Source organism: Triticum aestivum, chromosome 7D (genome assembly GCF_018294505.1).
Source record: "Triticum aestivum cultivar Chinese Spring chromosome 7D, IWGSC CS RefSeq v2.1, whole genome shotgun sequence".
Taxonomy (NCBI): Eukaryota; Viridiplantae; Streptophyta; class Magnoliopsida; order Poales; family Poaceae; genus Triticum; species Triticum aestivum.
In genome coordinates this window covers 11,167,398-11,187,209 of record NC_057814.1, presented here as the reverse complement: position 1 = coordinate 11,187,209, position 19,812 = coordinate 11,167,398, and the positions used below count along the sequence as shown (strand labels likewise).

The window sequence follows — 19,812 nt, the reverse complement described above, 5'->3', positions numbered from 1 at the left end:
TTGTTTGCCGAGTACAAGGTTTTTGCACTCGGCAAAGTTGTTTCCACGTCTTTGCGAAGTGCCAGCAGGACTCCAGCCGCTTTAAAATGCTCTGTTTGCCTAGTGGTTTTCGGGCATTGAGCGAGTGCCCTGGGCACTTGGCAAAGTTCCACATTCCAGTAGTGTGTGTGGGGTGAACCACGTGTTAATTTAGAGATGGCTCTGCTTCAAACAAATAAAATAAAGTGAATATTGCACAATTGGTATGTTGCAAGAAATGTGTATGATCCGCTCTTTGGTGACAAGTTGCAAAGGTGCACTACATCACATCTTACGTATCTACTTCCTCCGTTCCACAATGCATCTTACATTGTCGGACAGAGGGAGTACTATTTATGACATAGGTTTTTTTTCTTTTCAGATTGACATACGACGTAGTTAAGATATTCTTCCGTGAGATTAGTTAAAACTAGCTAATTTTCCATGCGCTGCAACTGGGGGCCTACATATTTTAGTGGTTCAACATCAATCGTGTCCGCATAAATCTGACACCCACACATTCTAGATTTTGGTAAGATTTGATTTGATTTGAGTATTGGTAGGGGAAGGCAAGAAATTATTTTATTTAGGTAAAGTTTTGGTAATGTTGTATGGCGCTGAGTGTTGGCCGACTAAAAGGCGACATGTTTAACAGTTAGGTGTGGTGGAGATGCTTATGTTGAGATGGATGTGTGGCCACACGAGGAACGATCTAATCCGGAATAATGACATACGAGATAGAGTTGGGGTAGCACAAATTGAAAAGAAGCTTTCCAACATCATCTGAGATGGTTTGGGCATATTCAGCGCAGGCCTCCAGAAGCTCCAGTGCATAGCAGACGGCTAAAGCGTGCGGAAAATGTCAAGAGAGGCCGGGGTAGACCGAATTTGGCATGGAAGGAGTCCGTTAAGAGAGACCGAAGGATTGGAGTATCAGCAAAGAACTTGCTATGGATAGGGGTGCGTGGAAGTTCACTATCCATGTACCAGAGCCATGAGTTAGTCGCGAGATCTTACGGGTTTAACCTCTAGCCTATCCCTATTTATTTGGGACTAAAAGCTTTGTTGTTGTTGGTGGTGGTGGTGGTAAGATTTATTTGATTTAGGTATGGACAGAGCAAGGAAAGTTTTAGGAATATTTGATTTGATTGAGTTAATGTAGGACTTGTGGAGTGAGTGTAGATGAAGGCGAATGTACAACGACAAACTCTCTTCAATAGTAGAGATATGCATGAAAATCAATATACCAAACAAAATTAGCATAACACGATATTATATCAGATATAATCTAAATAATTAAGACGAAATGTATGTGTCATTTTCGTTCTATAAAAAAGAAAACATAAATAAATGCATACAATCACAATATCACGTGCGCACCATTAGGCACCCGAAGAGAGATTTAGTGAGGTATCATGAAAAAGAAAAAGAAAAAAATGGCTCACGGTATAAAAGACAGTATTATTAGCGGAGATATGGCGCATCGGTCTATCTCTTTTTTTTTTTGCGGATAGCATCAGTCTATCTTTTTCGCACATAACAAGCATGTTTATGACCCGCAAAAAAAACAAGCATGTTTATGACTCATTCACATGGAGCATTTCTTCATGAAAAAGTCTCTGTTTCAACCGGCTTATACCACGCGACGCGTAAGCCGGCTGGAGCGAACGACACGCGTCCCATGGGCTGGGCCCCACGCACCGCTAGCTCTCCGTTATCCCCACGCAGCGAAGCACAGAGCCACTCATTTCCTCCTCTCCCCTATCCTTCGTCTTCCTCCACGCTCTCCCCCTACACTCGCCACACTCGACCCCACCTCACCCCCCGCCCTCGCCACCGACGACGTGCCCCTCCTCTGCCGTAGTGGCGACCCGAGATCCGCCCTTCCCCGACGACCATGCCGGTGGCGCAGGCGGGAGGGCAACCCGTGGCCGCGGACAGCGCCTCGTCCCGCAGGAACCGCCGCCGCCAGAAGAAGTCCTCCAACGCCAACGCCGCGGCCGCGGCTGCCCCCGTGGTCGCTGTTCCGGCGCCGGTGCCGCCCACGCCGATGCAGCGCCTCTTCGACACCAGCCACGAGGTCTTTGCCGGCTCCGCCACCGGCTTCGTCCCCCCGCCCGACGCCGTCGCCCGCCTCACCGCAATCCTCAGTGGAGCATCCCCTCTAGCGCCGTCGTGCTACGTGGGGGTCACCGGTGCTGCTATGGTGGAACTGCAAGTCATCGGCGGCGCGGCAGAGCTGCGATGCAGCGCGTGTACTGCTGCGATGGAGCATGGACAGGCGGCTGCCGGTGCTGTGATAGAGCAGCTCCCTTGCTGCTATGGAGCATCGCCGGACCACCGGCGCTGCGATGAAGCAGCTCCCTTGCTGCTATGGAGCATCGCCGGACCACCGGCGCTGCGATGAAGCAGCTCCCTTGCTGCTATGGAGCATCGCCGACGCGCCGCAGCTGCGATGCAGCGGGCGGTGCTGCAATGGAGCTGCACCGGCAGCTGCAATGGAGCTTTCACCGGCAACGCCTGGAGCTGTGATGCAGCGGGCGGTGCTGCAATGGAGCTTCACCGGCGACCTGAGATATGCGATGGAGTTTCACCTGCGACCTGACTCTCAGTGCTGCAGTGGAGAGCGCTTGCCGGCAGAGTCGGGTGCTACTATGGAGCGCCGCTGCACGGTGTTGAAGCTGCAGTGAAGCCTCGTCCATGGTCGTCGGCTGGCGAGGGATGCGGCGCTGCTTTCGTTTGCTCCCGTCGTCGCTACGTTGAGAGGAGGGGACGACCCCGCGAGATGATGTTGACCAAATCCAACGGGTGGCGAGAGTCGGATCTGATGGCCCGGGACCCGACGGATTTCTTAGAGAAACCAGTCGGTTGACGCCTAGCAGCGGCCTTTCTTCATGCATGCAATTCCGTGGCAGGTGCACCCGGACACTTGGGGTCACAGGTGGGACATTTGTGCCAGCACTCATCTCTGGAATCGAAGCACGGCTTGTCCGGCAGGATATCACAGCAGTAACAGGGTCTCGGAGGGTGCTGACACACATGGCCACTGCAAAAATGTGGCAAATTTAACAAATTTGACCTATAAACAAAATCAAATCACAGAATGAACTGTCCGTGAAACTATTTCACGCGGCTGACCTGTAGCGCCTAGCTCTCAGGCGCTGCACTAGTGCAACGCCTAGGAGCTAGGCGCTATACTGTATAGTGTGGCGCCTAGCTCTCAGGCGCTGCACACTGACTTAGTAATTTTCTGATCACACGTGTGCGACGTTGGCCGTGTAGCGCCTATCTGTGCGGCGTTGCACAGTGTAGTGTGGCGCCTTCGTGTCGGGCGTCACACAAAAAGGTCAGCCGCGTGAAATAGTTTCACGGATAGTTCATTCTGTGATTTGATTTCGTCTATAGGTCAAATTTGTCAAATTTGCCCAAAAATGTAGGGTAAGCTTGCTCTCATCTAATGATGTCATGTTGACCGTAGCTCCGGTATGATCCTCTAGGTAGCTTCTTCTAGCCTCCAAACGACCTGTTTGGATCAAGTATTTAATTTATATGTACTTACGGCATACAGCAATGAGAAATACAATACGTATATACTCCCTTCATCCAGAACTACTTGTCGCAGAAATGGATAATGTAGAACTAAAATACATCTAGATACATTCATTTATACGACAAGTAATTTGGAGCGGAGGGAGTATGTGCTTACGTACACTGTGTTATTACTGCAAGGTATCCGATGAGGAGCAGGATTGTCAGCGAGTAAACCAAGCCTCCGCCTCTCATATTGGGGCGCTCAGTGAAGTACCTGGTCGGATTGTGAACTAATGGCAATGGTGTAGCCTCGCGGTCGTGCTTGAATATACTGAGTAGATAGATGGGAGAAATCAACCGTGAGATGCATAGCAGGCGAATTAATATTTTATTATTTGGTGGTGGAGCAGGCCAATTAATATGGAGATCATGTCGATCGCACCATTAACTTTACTCCAGCAGAATAAATTGGAGATCGTGCAATCAGCATATACCTCTAGAAATCAATTGAGTGTATTGCAGCAACAAGTTAATGTGTACGATCTAGTAGTATATACTAGTCGGCACGCCACGCCCGTTGATATGTCATGTGTTTATATTTCGTTCCTGTAGATGTGCTGATCCTTTTAGTTGTTTGATTATCTACTTCGTGCCTTCATGTGTCAAGTCTTTTATAACATGTGTCATTGAGTCTTAGTATACGTGGCAACCTGTGACTATAGATTGTAATTGTTGATTGCCATTCTTGAAATGTGGAGTCGTGTTTTTTCGTGTTAGATACATTGGCTTGACAAACAAATGTGCACACAACTTCCTAATACATGTAGGTCTAGTAGAACAAGGAAATTCATAGAAAGATCAGCCAACATCTTTCTTAACAACACAGACAATTTGTGCAAACTACACTTCCATTAATCTTTCTAAAAAGGCACAAACATTATAAAATGAAATCTAGAGCAACCCCTGAAAAGCTAGTTTATCAGGTTGGATACTTTTAAAACTACCCCGATGAACATTATATAGAATGCTAGTTGACATATGCACTGGCCGGTTACATCATACTAAAGGCTAGAGATAGATAACCACCATCATAGATTTGAGAGAAAAGTATATTTTTCGTCCCTCAATTCTTGGTGGAGTCTAGATTTGGTCCCTCAACTCCAAAACCGGACAACTTGCACCCTAAACTACCGAAACCGGACAAGATTCATCCCTGGTCACGGTTTGGACCGGTTTTGGTGCTGTCCCACTCCGATTTTGACTGTGCCGACTCAAATTCGTATGCTTTTTCCTAGCCCGCTTAATGTTTTCAAATTCGAGTACTTTTTCAACTATGTGAACATTTTCAAAATCCGTGTACTTTTGTCGCGAACTTTTTCCAAATCCGCATACTTTTTTAAAGTTCATGTAGTTTTTCCAAATTCTTGTAATTTCTAAAAGTTGACGTACTTTTCCATCTTCACGTACATTCTTTTTGGGAAATAGTTCATGAATTTGAACATTTTATGTGAACTTGAAAAGGTACGCAGATTTGGATTTCTTTTACGCAAATCAGAAAAAAAAAACGTGGATTTGAAAATTTTATGTCAACTTGAAAAAAGTACGTCAATATCAAATATAGTTCAAGGATTGGAAAAGGTACACGGATTTGAAAAAAATAAACGAACTTTAGAAAGTATGCAGATTCAAAACAAGTATGCGAATTTCAAAAACGCTTCATGGATACGAAAAAAATACTTGGATTTGATAAAATTACATGAACTTGGAAAAAATACGGGGATTTGAAAATAGTACGTAATTTTTTTTAAATCATGGATTTGAAAAAAGTCCACAAATTTAAAATTAGTTCACGGATTTTTAAAAAGTATGTTTATTTTTTAAACAATTACATGACCTTAAAAAACTATGTGGATTTAAAGAGAGTATGTGAGTTTCAAAAAGTTCATGGACATGAAAAAATTACGCGGATTTGAGTCAGCACTGGTCAAAACCAGGGTGAGTCAGCACCAAAACTGGTCAAAACCGAGACCAGGGACGAATCTTGTCCAGTTTTGGTAGTTGGGGTGCAATTTGTCCGGTTTCAGAGTTGAGGGACCAAAGCTAGACTTCATCAAGAGTTGAGAGAGGAAAAGTATACTTTTCTCTAGATTTTATTAGAAAATGTAGCAACATAATTCTTATCAACTTGGTATGAGCAACCATATACCTTGCCAAAGCTCGCATGCCAAATCTTTTGAGTTGCCTATGTGTTAGTGGCGAAATTGCAGGACAGAAGATTGTACTGAATCACAATCCCACATCCCGTCTCCCTCCAATCCAGCCTCCCCCTTTCCTTCACAAGGATGCATTGGAGATGAAATTTGTTGCAGTCTGGGACCTGCAAAATCAAAAAAGTTCACTCAAAGTTTGTCGAGGAAATTGGGGATATTGACATCCCACCTCTATGTGAGATGTCGCTCCTCAGGGGCTGCTCGGGAAGGGGGGGGGGAGTGGGGAGACGCCCGTGGGCCTGGTGTGGCCCATTTGGCATTCAGGTGTTGTAGCAAGTGTATGCCAATTTTTCTTCATGTTTGATTGGTTTTCTAGTTTTTCCTTGCTGTACTGGTTTTTAATCAAGTTTGCAATAGGTTTTCAACAAACCTGAATTTTTATTTATTTAAAATGAATATATTTGAAAATTTTGAATATTTTTCAGAAAAAATAATTTTATTTTTAAATGTTAAGATTTTTGAGGAAACGTGAATATATCTAAAATATCTGAACATCTTTAAAAAAATTAACATTACAATAAACAATTTGGACATTTTTTTAAATATTAAGGAATTTGTTTTATAAAAAATCTTCTAAACATGTGTTTCTAAAAAAGCGTGAACATTTAAACTTTTGGGAATATTTTAAAACGCTTATGTTTTTTTAAATCGAACAGTTTAGGAAGTGAAATAAAATAAAATAAAATAAAAGTAAAATCAAGAAACCAGACAAGAACCTTTATAAATTGTACGAGGCTAATTGGGCCGGCCGATCAAGTGCTCGCCCTATGCAAACTAAACCGGGCATGCCTATATCTCGCCTTCGGCGAGTCTGGCTTCGGAGTCGCTGAAGGGGCAAGCGAGCTGGTCCAGCCACAATCATGGGAGGCCACAGCCTCTTTTTCCTTTTTTCCCCGTTTTCTGTTTTTTTGTACTTTTATTTATACTTTAAAATATTATAAGTATTTACATTACAAAAAATCACTCCTCAAAAAACGTTTGAAACATATTGAATAAGTATTTGAAAAATGTTGAACAACTGTTTGAAAAATATTGAACAAGTATTTCAAAAAAATGTTGGTCATGTATATATATATGTTGAAAAGGTATTTAAAAAATGTTGGACAAATATTTGAAAATGGTGAACGAGTCTTTGAAAAAATATTGATATGTATATAAAAATAGTGAACACTTATTGAAAAATGTTGATCATGTATATAAAAATGTTGAACAGTGATTTGAAAAATGTTGAATAAGTATTTAAAAAATGTTGATCATGTATACAAAAATGTTGAACATGTATTTGAAAAATGTTGAAGAAGTATTTTAAAAATGTTGAGCATGTACATAAGAATTGAAAAACCATAAAATATGAAAACAAAAAAAGAAACAAAATAAACCAAAGGAAAAAAATGAATAAAACTGAAGAAACAAATGAAAATCAAAAAAAATGGAGAAGAAAAGAGAAAATCAAACAAAAACAAAGAAAAAAAATGAAGAAAACCCTGTCAGAGAACAAAAAGGAAAAACAGGGAAAAAAATGTGAAAACCATGGAAAAACCGGCGACGATTGCCTCAAGTACACATCGCGCCAACAACTTATTGCGTGCAAGACACAGGCGCAGTGCGTAGCGTAGCCAGCCCTCTCCCAAGAGACCGGAGATCGATCATCGTTTCTCCCATTTTCCCATTCCCCTTTCCGTTTAACAGTACGCGAAAATGGGTCGCCCCAACTACTCTACGCCCTTGAACTAAACCAACATGTGGACTGGTTAGCTACATGGGCTAAAATCCCTCAAAAAAATCTACACGGGTTGAAAGCATGAAACATTCTAACTACTGGCCGACGAGGGATCCAGCCAGCGTCTCCATCGACTCTCGACTTCTCGAGCAATGGGCAGTGAACTACTGCCGGTGGCGGCCGCGACATCAAGGAGACGTCCATCCATCCCGTCCACCACCACCACCACTATTGCCGCCAACGGAGCCACTACTGCCGCCACCACCACAACCATAACCACTTGTGTTGCGGATGGCCCCACCACCACCACCACATCATGCCTCAGCCAAGACCAACTCCTTGAGATCTTCATCCGCCTGCTGTGCCTGTCGACCCTCGTTCGCGCCGCGCACACCTGCCTCTCCTGGCTCGGCGCCATCCGCTCTTCCCCCTCCTTCCGCCGCCTCTTCCGCTCCCTCCACCCAGCACCCATCATCAAGATCGTTTTTTCATGGATACGCAAAGATTGCGTATCTTTTCATCGATACTCCCTCGGTTCCTTAATATAAGTCCTTTAACTTTTTCTTGTTTCGTATGCATCTATATGTATTTTAGCACGTATGTTCACTCATTTTAGTATGTATGTGGTCAATATTTTGAAGTAGCGAAAAGGTCTTATATTAGGGAACAGAGGGAGTAGATAGGAGAGAACAATAACATAATCCCTTCGTTTCTAAATATAAGATCTTCTAAAGATTTCAATACAAACTACATATAGATGTATATAGACACATTCTAGAGTGTAGATTCACTCATTTTGCTCTATATGTATTATGTATTGAAATCTTTAAAAGATCTTATATTTAGGAACGGAGGGAGTAGATGATAGATGGATCTTCATCAAGGCCGATGGCATCTACGCCCCCACCTTTGCCCCCATGTGCCGTTCCGATCCCGACGTCACCGTCTCCTTCCGCTGTGGCAACTTCTTCCTCTCTTCTCTCCCTAGCAAGGACGATGTGTCCCCGGTGTGGAGCATCACCGACTGTCGCGATGGGTACATCCTCCTATGGAATAGTAGCATGGTCTGGAATAATAGTGTGCTCAGTGGTGCGCTCGCTGTTGTCGACCCAATGACTTGGGCAGTCGACTCCCTCCCATTGCCTCTCGCTGATATGAGGGCTAATAACCACGACTTACATGTGTTTCACCTCTTGTCCTCCGACAAGAAGCCCTCATGGTATTGCGTGGTCTGCGTCTGCGTGGATGTGTCTAGGGTTCGTGCCGCCCTCTTCTCTTCGGAGATGTGGGATTGGGTTGTCCACCCATGGGTGGAAATTGATGGACACAACAGCCTAGAGTTCAACTCCGGCGCGCTAGTGGATGGTTCCGTTTACTGGCCTTACCATGGTGAAGTACCCATGGGAAGGATCAACATCACGGCCATGGATATCACCACCGTGGATTTGTCGTCGGAAGTGAAGGCGCACATGCCCAATATCAAGGCTGGGGAGACTAAAGATGGTGGACTCTGCATTGTTTACGCATCTGCTGGTTTCCTCCTTCATGTTTTAGATCCATATAGCATGGATGGTGATGGGATTCATTGCTGGACACCGTACAAGACTATCTCCTTGAGTTCTGAAATTGGGAGCTTGCAGGGAAACCTCAAAGTTGTGCAAGTTAGGGATGGATAGGCTTATTTATCATGAACACGGATGTCCCCTATTTGCCTACACCGTTGCTGGTTTTTCTCCCTTTCATTGGAGACTACGAAGCTTGACTTACTGATTCAAGGGAGATATGATGGTCGTGGCTACCCATACATTATGGCATGACCCCCTTGTTTGGTTGTGGTGATCAAACTTGATCTTGAAGGTTCGTAGTGAAGTCTAAGCAGTTGGCTGTCATCACGCATATGAGTGAAATTTCATGGGTATTAGGAGTTAACTTTTATGCTTTGGAGGTGCATGAAACTATATATATGGGATTGAAAATTGGAGAGATCTTTTCTTCTACCTTCAATAATTGTTATTATTCATATAGACATATTCAGACACATTTAAATTATTGGCATGATGTTGGTGCTAGTGAGTTTTATGAAGGTTTGGATTTTTCATCTGCTGCATACTTCCTGTGGAAATACTTCTATGTTGCAAAAGTAAATGTTTGACACGGTTGATGCATGTTGAACCACTGGGATTTATATGTCGACATGACTGATGTTTGAACCACTAGAATTTGTATGTCCACATGATTGATGTTTGAACCACTAGAATTTGTATCCCCCGTTGCAACGCACGGGCACTTGACTAGTAAACAAATAAACAAATAAATAGCAAAGCCAGGAGGATATATGTAGCACACACACCAGCACAACAAAATACATTGATGTGTAGTTAATTTGGGATCGAATATAGACCTATTTTTTATTTGTAACTTCATGTTCACTTTGTGCACGGACATTACAATGTAGGATCTTCAAATTGAGATCTCACCGATAGGATAGGATAGGATAGGATTGGATAGGATAGGATAGGATAGGATATATGCATGAGTGGCTCGGGACGGACCAACAGCGTGTGGAGTGGTGTGTGTGGTGATATACAGATACATACTCCCTCCGACCTGTCCCATAATATAACATAGTTTTTTAAGTCATAAGGTCCCACAATATAAAATCGTTTTTTAAGCCATTATTAGGACGGAGGGAGTGGATCCTTAGCTTCTTCCACCCTCTGCACAGTCAACCGGCCGTGTTATGGGAGCGTGCCGATTTTTTTGATAATTTTGACGCGGACATCTAAACAACAATACTGTTTAAGTTAAGACGCATCGTGATAGATAGGCATTTCCCACTCATTGAGAATTGATAGGTACCAGAAGTGATTAATACAAGCGTCGACATAGTCGCACTGTTTGCATCAGCCTGGTAGCAATTTGCACCATATATATTTTTAGAATATGCACATGTTTCCCAAAGTGTAGGGGGGCTGAGCGGTAAATTTGACAAATTTGACCTATGGACGAAATCAAATCACAGAATGAATTGTCCGTGAAACTATTTCACGCGGCTGACCTTTTTGTGTGACGCCCGACACGAAGGCGCCACACTACACTGTGCAACGCCTCACAGATAGGCGCTACACGGCCAGCGTCGTACCCGTGTAATCCGAAAATTACTAAGTCAGTGTGCAGCGCCTGAGAGCTAAGCGCCGCACTATACAGTATAGCGCCTAGCTCCTAGGCGTTGCACTAGTGTAGCGCCTGAGAGCTAGGCGCCACGGGTCAGCCGCGTGAAATAGTTTAACAGACAGTTCATTCTGTGATTTGATTTCGTCTATAGGTCAAATTTGTCAAATTTGCCGGGCTGAGCCTATATATATATAGTGTAATAGCTAGTGCGCCAAAAAAGCAAACTACTTTTTTGTGTGAGATACACAGGAAAAGAAAGGAAAGCATCGTCACAGCCCAAAAAAAGGAAAAGGAGATGCTGCTACAAGAGTACTTGCCTCAACAATGGCAGCTCCTCCTCCTCCTTGCTATGCTACCTCTCCTCTCCATTTTCATACTTGTAGGAGCAGGATGGCGAAGGGGCAGCAGCACTAGGTACCACCTCCCTCCGCACCCGCCGGGGCTGCCCATCCTCGGCAACCTGCACCGGATGGGTGCTCTCCCACACCAGAGCCTCCGGGAGATGGCGCGGCAGCACGGGCCCGTGATGATGCTGCGGCTGGGGACGGTGCCCACGTTGGTGGTGTCGTCGGCTGACGCGGCGCGGGACGTGCTCAAGACGCACGACGCCGACTGCTGCAGTCGCCCGGACACGCCAGGGCCCAGGCGGTTGTCATACCAGCACAATGACGTGGCCTTCAGCCCCTACAGTGAACAATGGCGAGAGCGGCGCAAGCTCCTGGTCGTCGAGTTCCTCAGCAAGCGCCGCATCCAGGCCACCTGGTATGCCAGGGAGGCTGAGGTGGGTAAACTGGTGAGCGGACTAGCAGTAGCTAGCGTTAATGGACAGGGACCAGTATGTCTGGAGGATCACGTCTTCGGGTACATGGACGGCTTCGTCGGCACGGTGGCGTTCGGTAACATGTACGGCACAGAGCACTTTGCGCACAAGGAGCACTTCCACCACGTGATTGACGAGGCCATGATGGTGAGGTCTAGCTTCTCCGCCGAGGACTACTTCCCCAACGCCCTTGGCCGCCTCGTTGACCGCCTCACCGGCGTAGCCTCCCTCCGCGAGAGGGTGTTCAAGGAGTTCGATGCCTTCTTTGAGATGATGCTTGGCCAGGCCAAGCCCGACAATGACGGCTGTGTCGGCCTCATCGACGTCCTCATCGGCCTCATGAAGGAGAAGCACCAAGGCCCTTTCAGGGTCAGCAGAGACGTCGTCAAGGCGCTACTAACGGTATGAAACATTAGTACGATATAAACTAATAAAAATTTACTTGCAAGGAGTGAGCCACAACTTTATATGCTCAATTCGATCGTAATACAATATGTACTACCTAAAAATCTTAACGACTTCATCTAAAATATTTTTTTGCGGGGGACTCTATCTAAAATATGTAATCTTGTAGAACACATTTATCGGTGCCGTGGACACAGGCGCGGTGACCATTATTTGGGCAATGGCGGAGCTGGTTCGGAACCCACATGTGCTGAACAAGGTGCAAAACGAGATCAGAACTATGGCGGGCAACAAAGAGAGGGTGCAGCAAGACGATGTGGCCAAGCTGGAGTATCTCAAGATGGTGGTCATGGAGACATTGCGCCTGCACCCGGCGTTGCCCCTTCTTGTGCCGAGGGAGACCATGCGGCACATCACCGTCTCTGGTTACGATGTTCCCGCAAAGACGAGGATCTTGGTGAACGCATGGGCCATTGGGAGGGACCCAACCAACTGGGAAAACCCCGAGGAGTTCATCCCGGAAAGATTCGAGGGCGAGGAGGATGTGAACTTCAACCGGGCACAGTTTGAATTCCTACCCTTCGGTGCTGGACGTAGGATGTGCCCCGGGATAGACATGGGGTTAGCCACCACAGAGTTCACCCTGGCAAACTTGCTCTACTGCTTCGACTGGGAGCTCCCGGAGGGGCTGAGAAGTGAGGACATGAGCATGGAAGAGGCAGGAGGACTCACCATCCATAAGAAGATGCCGCTCTTGCTGGTGCCGACAAGATACAAGTGTGGTAACGCTAGCTGATCAAGCATATATGTGTGAAGGGAGACCTCAAAGTTGATGGTAAAGCTTGCAGGAAGGCCTCAAAGTTGTGCCAGTTAAGATCGATTATGAGGCAATGAGTGAAAATTCATGGGTATTAGGAGTTGAAGTTTATGCTTTGGAGGTGCATGAAACTATCTAGCTGGGATTGAAAACTAGAGAGATCTTTTCTTCTAGCTTCAGTAATGGTTATTCACATAGAGATATTCAGACACATTTAAACTATTGGCATGATACATGCTGGTGCTAGTGAGTTTTATGATAGTTTCGGTATTCATCTACTGCATGCTTCCTGTGGAAATACTTGTATGTTGCAAAAGTATATGTTTGACACGGTTGATGCATGTTGAACCACTGGAATTTGTATGTCCACATGATTGATGTTTGAACCACTAGAATTGGAAAAAAATTCCGTGCAGACCGGTTGTAAACTGGCTCCCGTGCATACCTGAGGTGATCTGCTGCCACGTGTCCTTGGGATGCATAGCACGTCGATCGTTCGCCCACTCCTGACTGTCTCCCTCGGCTCATTTGTATCCCCACGCTCGGCTCCAAAACCTACTGACTTGTTCTTCGGCGGCCATGGCGGACGAACCGTCTGCTCCTGAGATCATGTTGCCATGGCGGACGAACCATCTCCGCCGCCGCCATCTCCAGGTCGAGCCGACACACCCGCGCCTCCCTTTGCCTCCTTCCCGGTGTTGGACAAGTCAATGCATACACATAGATCATACGTACAGAAAAAGATGCACGCATCAAGCAAGCATTATCAGATCAATCAGGCATCAGTTTTACATAAGACACGCATCATAACCATCAAATTCGATGATACAATACGAACTGTAAAATTACTCGTCACATACGTCCACACGCCAGTCGCCGGTGGCCTCGATGCATGCGATCATTGCAGATAGCTAGCTCGTCGCTCAGCATAGGGTTGCCCAGCTTGCCGGCGGGAGTCTTCCAGCTCCCTCGTGTGATGCTGTCGTCAGTTTCAATCGAACAACTCGAACACGTGCTCCAGATCTGCGCGATCTGTAGTCTTCCTCGACGACATCTTGCAGGCGACGGTGACTGTGAGTAGGCCGTGTCGACGGCGGAGGCCACGTCGCAGCCGCGGATGGGGGGATCGAGGAAAGTGCCGCGGCCACCACTCTCCTCGCCAGATCCGTTGTGATCGTGGGCTTCTTGAGCCGCCTGAGCCGACGAACAGTGAGCCGAGGGGAAACGAGCCGGGAACATTACGATCGATCGGGAGCCGAGCGACCACTGTGGAGCCGACGGAAGATGCGCCTAGAGTGCGCCGTCCGATTTTCTGGCTGGACACGTGGTAGCTGATGGCTCCGGGTACGCACGGATGGAGCGAGCTTTACAACCGGTCTCCACGGAATTTTTTCCCGGTAAGCGGACTAGCACTGGCCAGCGTCGGGCGGAATTCTGTGCGCTTGGAGGATCACGTCTTTGGGTACATGGACGGCAACATCTATGGCACGGAGCACTTTCCCAACGCCCAACGTGAGGTCCAGCTTCTCTGCCGAGGACTACTTTCCCAACGCCCTTGGCCGCCTAATGGACCGCCTCACGTGATGCGGGCATGACACCATTGATCGATAATCCTACTGAACCTGAGTTATTTAATGAGTGAAGTCATGAAAAAATTGCCAAAAATAATGTAAAGCATGCGACCAAATTATGTCGACGAAACGATGGTCGTGTGCGTCAGTTTTGTGGACCAAAAAATTGCTCCTATATTTGAGAAGGAATTAGTACATGTTGATTCTCGTCATACCGTGCATGTACCCAGAAGAATATACAACAAAAGATTCAGATCGGATGCTAATGAGGTACCAAGGCCAGAAGATGTAATTCCTACATTTCGTAGACCTCCAAAGAAGATCAGGATCGGCAGCTTCCTTTTTAAACTCCATGCAAGCCAATATATTCGATGGGATCTGCTAAGGATAAGTTTTCATGTTTTATTTAATCAAATATATTTATCTGTAGAGGCAGGTCACGTGAATTCCATAGACTTGTAGTTTTCCTTGTACGTGGCAGCCGTGAGGGTCGAGTTGTACTATTAGTTACGTACATGTTTTGAGTCAAGGTTAGGCTGGTCACAATGGGCAGGAACATAAGCTAGTAACCTACACAGTTTCCTAGACTATGTTACTATCTCCATAGTGGGTAGGAACATGTATGTAGTGTCATGCAGCGATGTATTTATTACGATATAGACTCATTGTTTCTTGGAGTGTGTGATGTTCCAGTAACTTAGCTAGTTACCACAAGCACCAAGCAAACTTGTATTGGAGTGTGTGATGTTACTTCTAAGTTCCTGCCCATTGTGACCAGCCTTAGTTGGAAGGTAATCAATGTGGCCGGATAATTAATTAGTTAAATCCTTAGTTAGTTGGTTATAGAAGAGTCCGTTTCACAAGTTTGCATCGCCTATAAAAAGGGCTCGGCCACGGCCGATGTAGGGAGATCAGTTTTGAGTTTTATTTCGAGTATGAGATATACAGAAAAACGTCTGAGTTACGGGCGGCTATATCTTGTGTATTATCTGTGATTTTCCCATCATGGAAATTTACTAGCGACGGAGGGTTGATCATCACATCGACGCCTACGTGCTGATCCAAGAGGGTCATTATTTTTATTCGTATATTTTCGTACGCGGGTGAAAATTATTTCCGACAGCCGTGCAAATCGTCATCCACAGTGTTCGCGCAAACACGCAGCTCAGCAGCAGGTGCTCAATGGTCTCGTCCACTTGTGCGCAGAAAGGGCATGCTGGTTGGTGAGGCAATCCTCTGTGTGCTAGTAGGTCGGACGTCCATCATCTATTCTTGAAGATGAGCCAAAGGAAGAATCGGCATTACAGCGGCGCGCCGGACTTCCAGGTGAAGGCCGCCATTGGGTTGACTTCTCGGCCTGCAAATTTAGCCGCATACGCCGATCTAACGGAGAATTGGCCATCCTTCTCCCAGGACCAAGCCACATAATCATCAACCTCATCCAGTAACACGACTTGCTGAAGTCTTTCCCAGAGTTGCAAGTATTCGCCTAATGAGTGCGCATCCAAGTTCGGCCCAACCTCACGCGCCCAGAGGTTATCCTCCAAGGCCTGTTGCACCGTCCGCGAGGCTCTGATGCGTCGCGGGATCGCTGCAAATAGCTATGGGGCCAGCTCTTGTATTCTCATGCCTGACAACCAGCGGTCCTCCCAGAACAAAGTGTTTCATCCGTGCCCGACTGAGGCCCTAGTTGCCGCTGCGAAGACGGCCCTCGATTCCCTAGGGACGTCAATAGTGAACTCTGACCACGGCCTTGTGGCGTCTGTTCTTTGGAGCCATGGCCAGCGCGCCTGCATGGCAATGTTAAGCCATCAAAGGTTTGGGATCCCGAGCCCGCCCGTCCATTTGGGGGTGCACACGCTCTCCCAAGCCACTGCACAGTGCCCACCTCTTGCTTCGGCCTTACCACACCACAAGAATCCTCTGATGATTTTGTTCATGGCTGCCATAGTCTTGAGCGGGAGATCCAACGCGAGCATGCTATGGATAGGCATAGAGCACACCACCGAGAGGACAAGAACTAAGCGACCACTCTTCGGTAACATAGCCGCTTTCCAAGTGGGGAGGTAGCTCGCCAGGTGCTCCACAATGCCCTGCAGCTGGGAAGCAGATGGCTTTCGCGGGCAGAGTGGCAGTCCAAGGTATCGGCAAGGGAAGGCTCCCAGAGGGCATCCAAGCATGCCCTGGATCCTCAAAGTGTCTTCTACCGAGCATCTGATGGGAAGAGCGGTTGTTTTCTGAAGATTGACCCGAAGGCCAGAGGCCATACCAAACATTCGAAGGATCTCAGAGCAAGCTGCAAGCTTTGTCGGTGCTGGATTCAAAAAGACCATAACGTCATCCGCGAATATAGATAGCCGGTGCTTCATGCCCATGCGGCCCAGAGGATGGTTGTGCCTCTGGCCTCATTGACGTACTCATCGGCCTCATGAAGGAGGAGCACCACCAAGGCTCTTTCAGGTTTGATAGAGACGTCGTCAAGGTGCTACTAACGGTATGAAATAAGGCTGGTCGTAAACTAAAATTACTAGATATATATACTGCTTAAAAATCTTGTAGAACATTCACTAAAAAACTTCTTGTAGAACAGAACACATTTATTGGTGCCGTCGACACGGGTGCGGTGACCATTATTTGGGCAATGGCTGAGCTGGTCCGGAACCCACATGTGCTGAACAAGGTGCAAGGCGAGGTCAGGACCATGGTGGGCAGCAACAAAGAGAAGGTACAGCGAGACGATGTGGGGAAGCTCAAGTACCTCAAGATGGTGGTCATGGAGACGCTACGACTGCACCAGGTGCTGCCCCTCCTTGTGCCGAGGGAGACTGCACGGCACATCACCGCCTCTGGCTACGACGTGCCGGAAAGGACAAGGATCTTGGTGAACGTATGGGCCATTGGGAGGGACCCTGCCAACTGGGACAACCCTGAGGAGTTCATCCCGGAGAGATTCGAGGGCAAGGATGTGAACTTCAACCGGGCACAATTCGAATACCCCCCTTCGGTGCCGGGCGTAGAATGTGCCCAGGGATCGACGTGGGGGTGGCTACCACGGAGTTCACGCTGGCAAACTTGCTCTACTGCTTTGACTGGGAGCTCCCGAAGGGGTTGAGCGAGGATATGAACATGGAAGAGGCTGGAGGACTCACCGACCATAAGAAGGTGCCGCTCTTGCTGGTGCCGACCAGATACAAGAGCTGATCAATCTAGATATGCCGATAAATATGGACTGACGGTGGTCATCATCTTTGGGGTCGCAATAAACAGAAGATTCTTAGGGTACTTGACCCAAGTTGTTGAGCACCTTACATTTGGCTTTGTTCACTTTCAAAGTTACATATTCTGTTATGCAGGTTGTAGATGTCATCTATATATGCCCTGGCCTGGTCAGTTCTAGCCAGTCAAAACTCAAGGCCGGCCATGGGACATCCAGGATTGAATCATCTAAGCCAATCTTGTTTTTCACTTTTTCTAAGGTGCAACGCAACTAGGCTTTTGGGTTTCTCATGCACCTGACCCACGATGCTAAACATCCGTACGTGTGTCACATTATGCGTACTATCAAGACATCCTACCGTGGGACCATTAGTCAGTATTATATGAATGATCATACAGTGAGTGGTCATAAAATTCTTCACATTTTTATGGCCCTTGAAAAGTTTGTAGCAGGTTAGTTATGTTATAGTGAGAGTATCTCCGGCCTGTGTTTTGAATTTTGATCGATTGGTCAATATATTCAGATAGTTAAAAACTTGATCCTTCAGAATGTTGATACATTTTAGGGAGGTAAAATTACATTAGTTTATCATAGGTTAAGCCATTACAGTGTTCCCATGAACAAGCCAGAAAGTACTACTCCAATAGCAGGCAAGAACAGTCAGGACGTGAAGACGCAAAGAACAGACTGACCACATTTCCTTGGAATTTTCGTGATGAAGATTCAGTTGAACAAGATCTTGCCATTGATTCACTCACCATATCGATAAAAAACACATTTACAGCTGGTGGTGGTTTGCACTTCCCTCCGCTCGTAGGTGATAAAATGATATAATTCATTGCTTGGGTTTTAGGTTTATTTGGTGGGTCGCTGAGTCGAAGCCTTTTGACTTGATCAGTGCATAGCAAAAGGTTCTCCGTGGATGGTCTTGCTCAATGGGTAATAATCTCTAGATGGTAATATTGTCAGTTTAACCTTGGATGTTGTTGTTATCTTTGGATCAATTTAGCCAAGGCATTGGCTCCTGTTGGCAGTAACTATAACAGGCTCTATGGATGCAACAAAACAGTGGTGAATCTGATTTGGTCGGATTATGCACGTGGGAGGATGTTCGATTGGCAAGACCGCCTGCTGCAATATATGTGTGACGATTGGCATTAGAATTGTCAATCTGACTGTGCTCACGAGACTTTTCTTTTCGGATGAGAGAAACTCCAAGTTAGAACGCATTGCAATAGGAGTAACTATGTAAGGATGCTCATGAGACTTTGCTTTTTCAGAAGAAAAAATTTCAACCAATAATCTGCCGCCCCATTAATTTTGCCATTGAAATCAATTAGGACAAATAACCAACTTAATCAAAACCGCCAATAGATGGAGAAATTTCATCCTTATGAAGACCCTTATAAAGATGAAAGTGACAAACAAAATCAGGCCAGACACGATCGCTTAGAGACTAGATATAATGACCCACTTTGTTGGAAGCAATAGAGAAACTAAACCTTTGGTCAAAGAGTTTAAGCATGTTGAAACCCAGACGATCACCTCAAGACAACAACAAAATATTAGACCTTCACGAAGAACTCTTTGGCAGTCGGCGGTGGGGAGAAGTCAACTGAAGAAGAGAATCGGCGAAACAACTGAGCCGAGACCGCTTATCCCGGTGAGAAATCCCAACGAAGGAGGCCCTCCATCGCGAAATAGGAAGAAAACGTGGTGGTGGAGGACATGGTGAACACCCAACATGGTGGAGGACATGGTGAAAATGGGATCTATTTTGGGGTGAAATGACATTTGTGGTGCACTACGCAAAATAAAACAAAATCAGTGCTCCAGAAAAAAAAATAGATCCCATTTTGGCCACTGATTTGTGTATTTTGCACAGGCGCCACAAGTGAAATTTCACCCTGAAAATTGACACGTATGTAGAACATTTGTATATGTTCATCATCAAACAAGTTTAGAATTGTTTGAAATGTTTTATTATTTTTTCGATTTTTTTCACTCTACAAGGAGCATATGAGTTCGGGAGCCATTTTGAATTTTCGTAGTTCTACCTTCTTTCCTGGGCTGTTTCTTTGGTTTCAGCTCATGTACGCAGAGGCTAGAAGTGGAGAAACTAGGAGGAGCAAAGCCCATTTCTAAAAAAAAAAAGACCAAAGCTCGTGCTGGTAGCTGATTGACTGGTCTCGATTTTTTCTTTTATGGTTTGCCTAACAAGCACGAGCCTCGGAAACAGCGCACGTGTTTGTAGTGTAAGAAAATTCGG

General features: G+C 46.1%; 1 protein-coding gene and 1 pseudogene across 1 annotated transcript; both read left to right on the top strand.

Annotated features, from left to right (window-relative positions):
* Positions 1–10,940: 10,940 nt before the first annotated feature.
* LOC123170477 (4-hydroxyphenylacetaldehyde oxime monooxygenase) lies at positions 10,941–13,106 on the top strand. Its single transcript, XM_044588342.1, has 2 exons — positions 10,941–11,935; positions 12,108–13,106. The coding sequence occupies exons 1-2, from the start codon at positions 11,009–11,011 to the stop codon at positions 12,732–12,734; spliced, it is 1,554 nt and encodes a 517-aa protein (XP_044444277.1). The 5' UTR covers positions 10,941–11,008; the 3' UTR covers positions 12,735–13,106.
* A 1,352-nt stretch (positions 13,107–14,458) lies between these two features.
* LOC123170612 (4-hydroxyphenylacetaldehyde oxime monooxygenase-like) lies at positions 14,459–17,527 on the top strand (annotated as a pseudogene).
* The last annotated feature ends 2,285 nt before the right edge of the window (positions 17,528–19,812 follow it).

Bases quoted from the DNA above. Each gene is read 5' to 3' on its own strand.
- LOC123170477 (XM_044588342.1), top strand. From the start codon at position 11,009: ATGCTGCTACAAGAGTACTTGCCTCAACAATGGCAGCTCCTCCTCCTC. The intron at 11,936-12,107 runs GTATGAAACATT...GTAATCTTGTAG, and splicing joins TCGTCAAGGCGCTACTAACG to AACACATTTATCGGTGCCGT.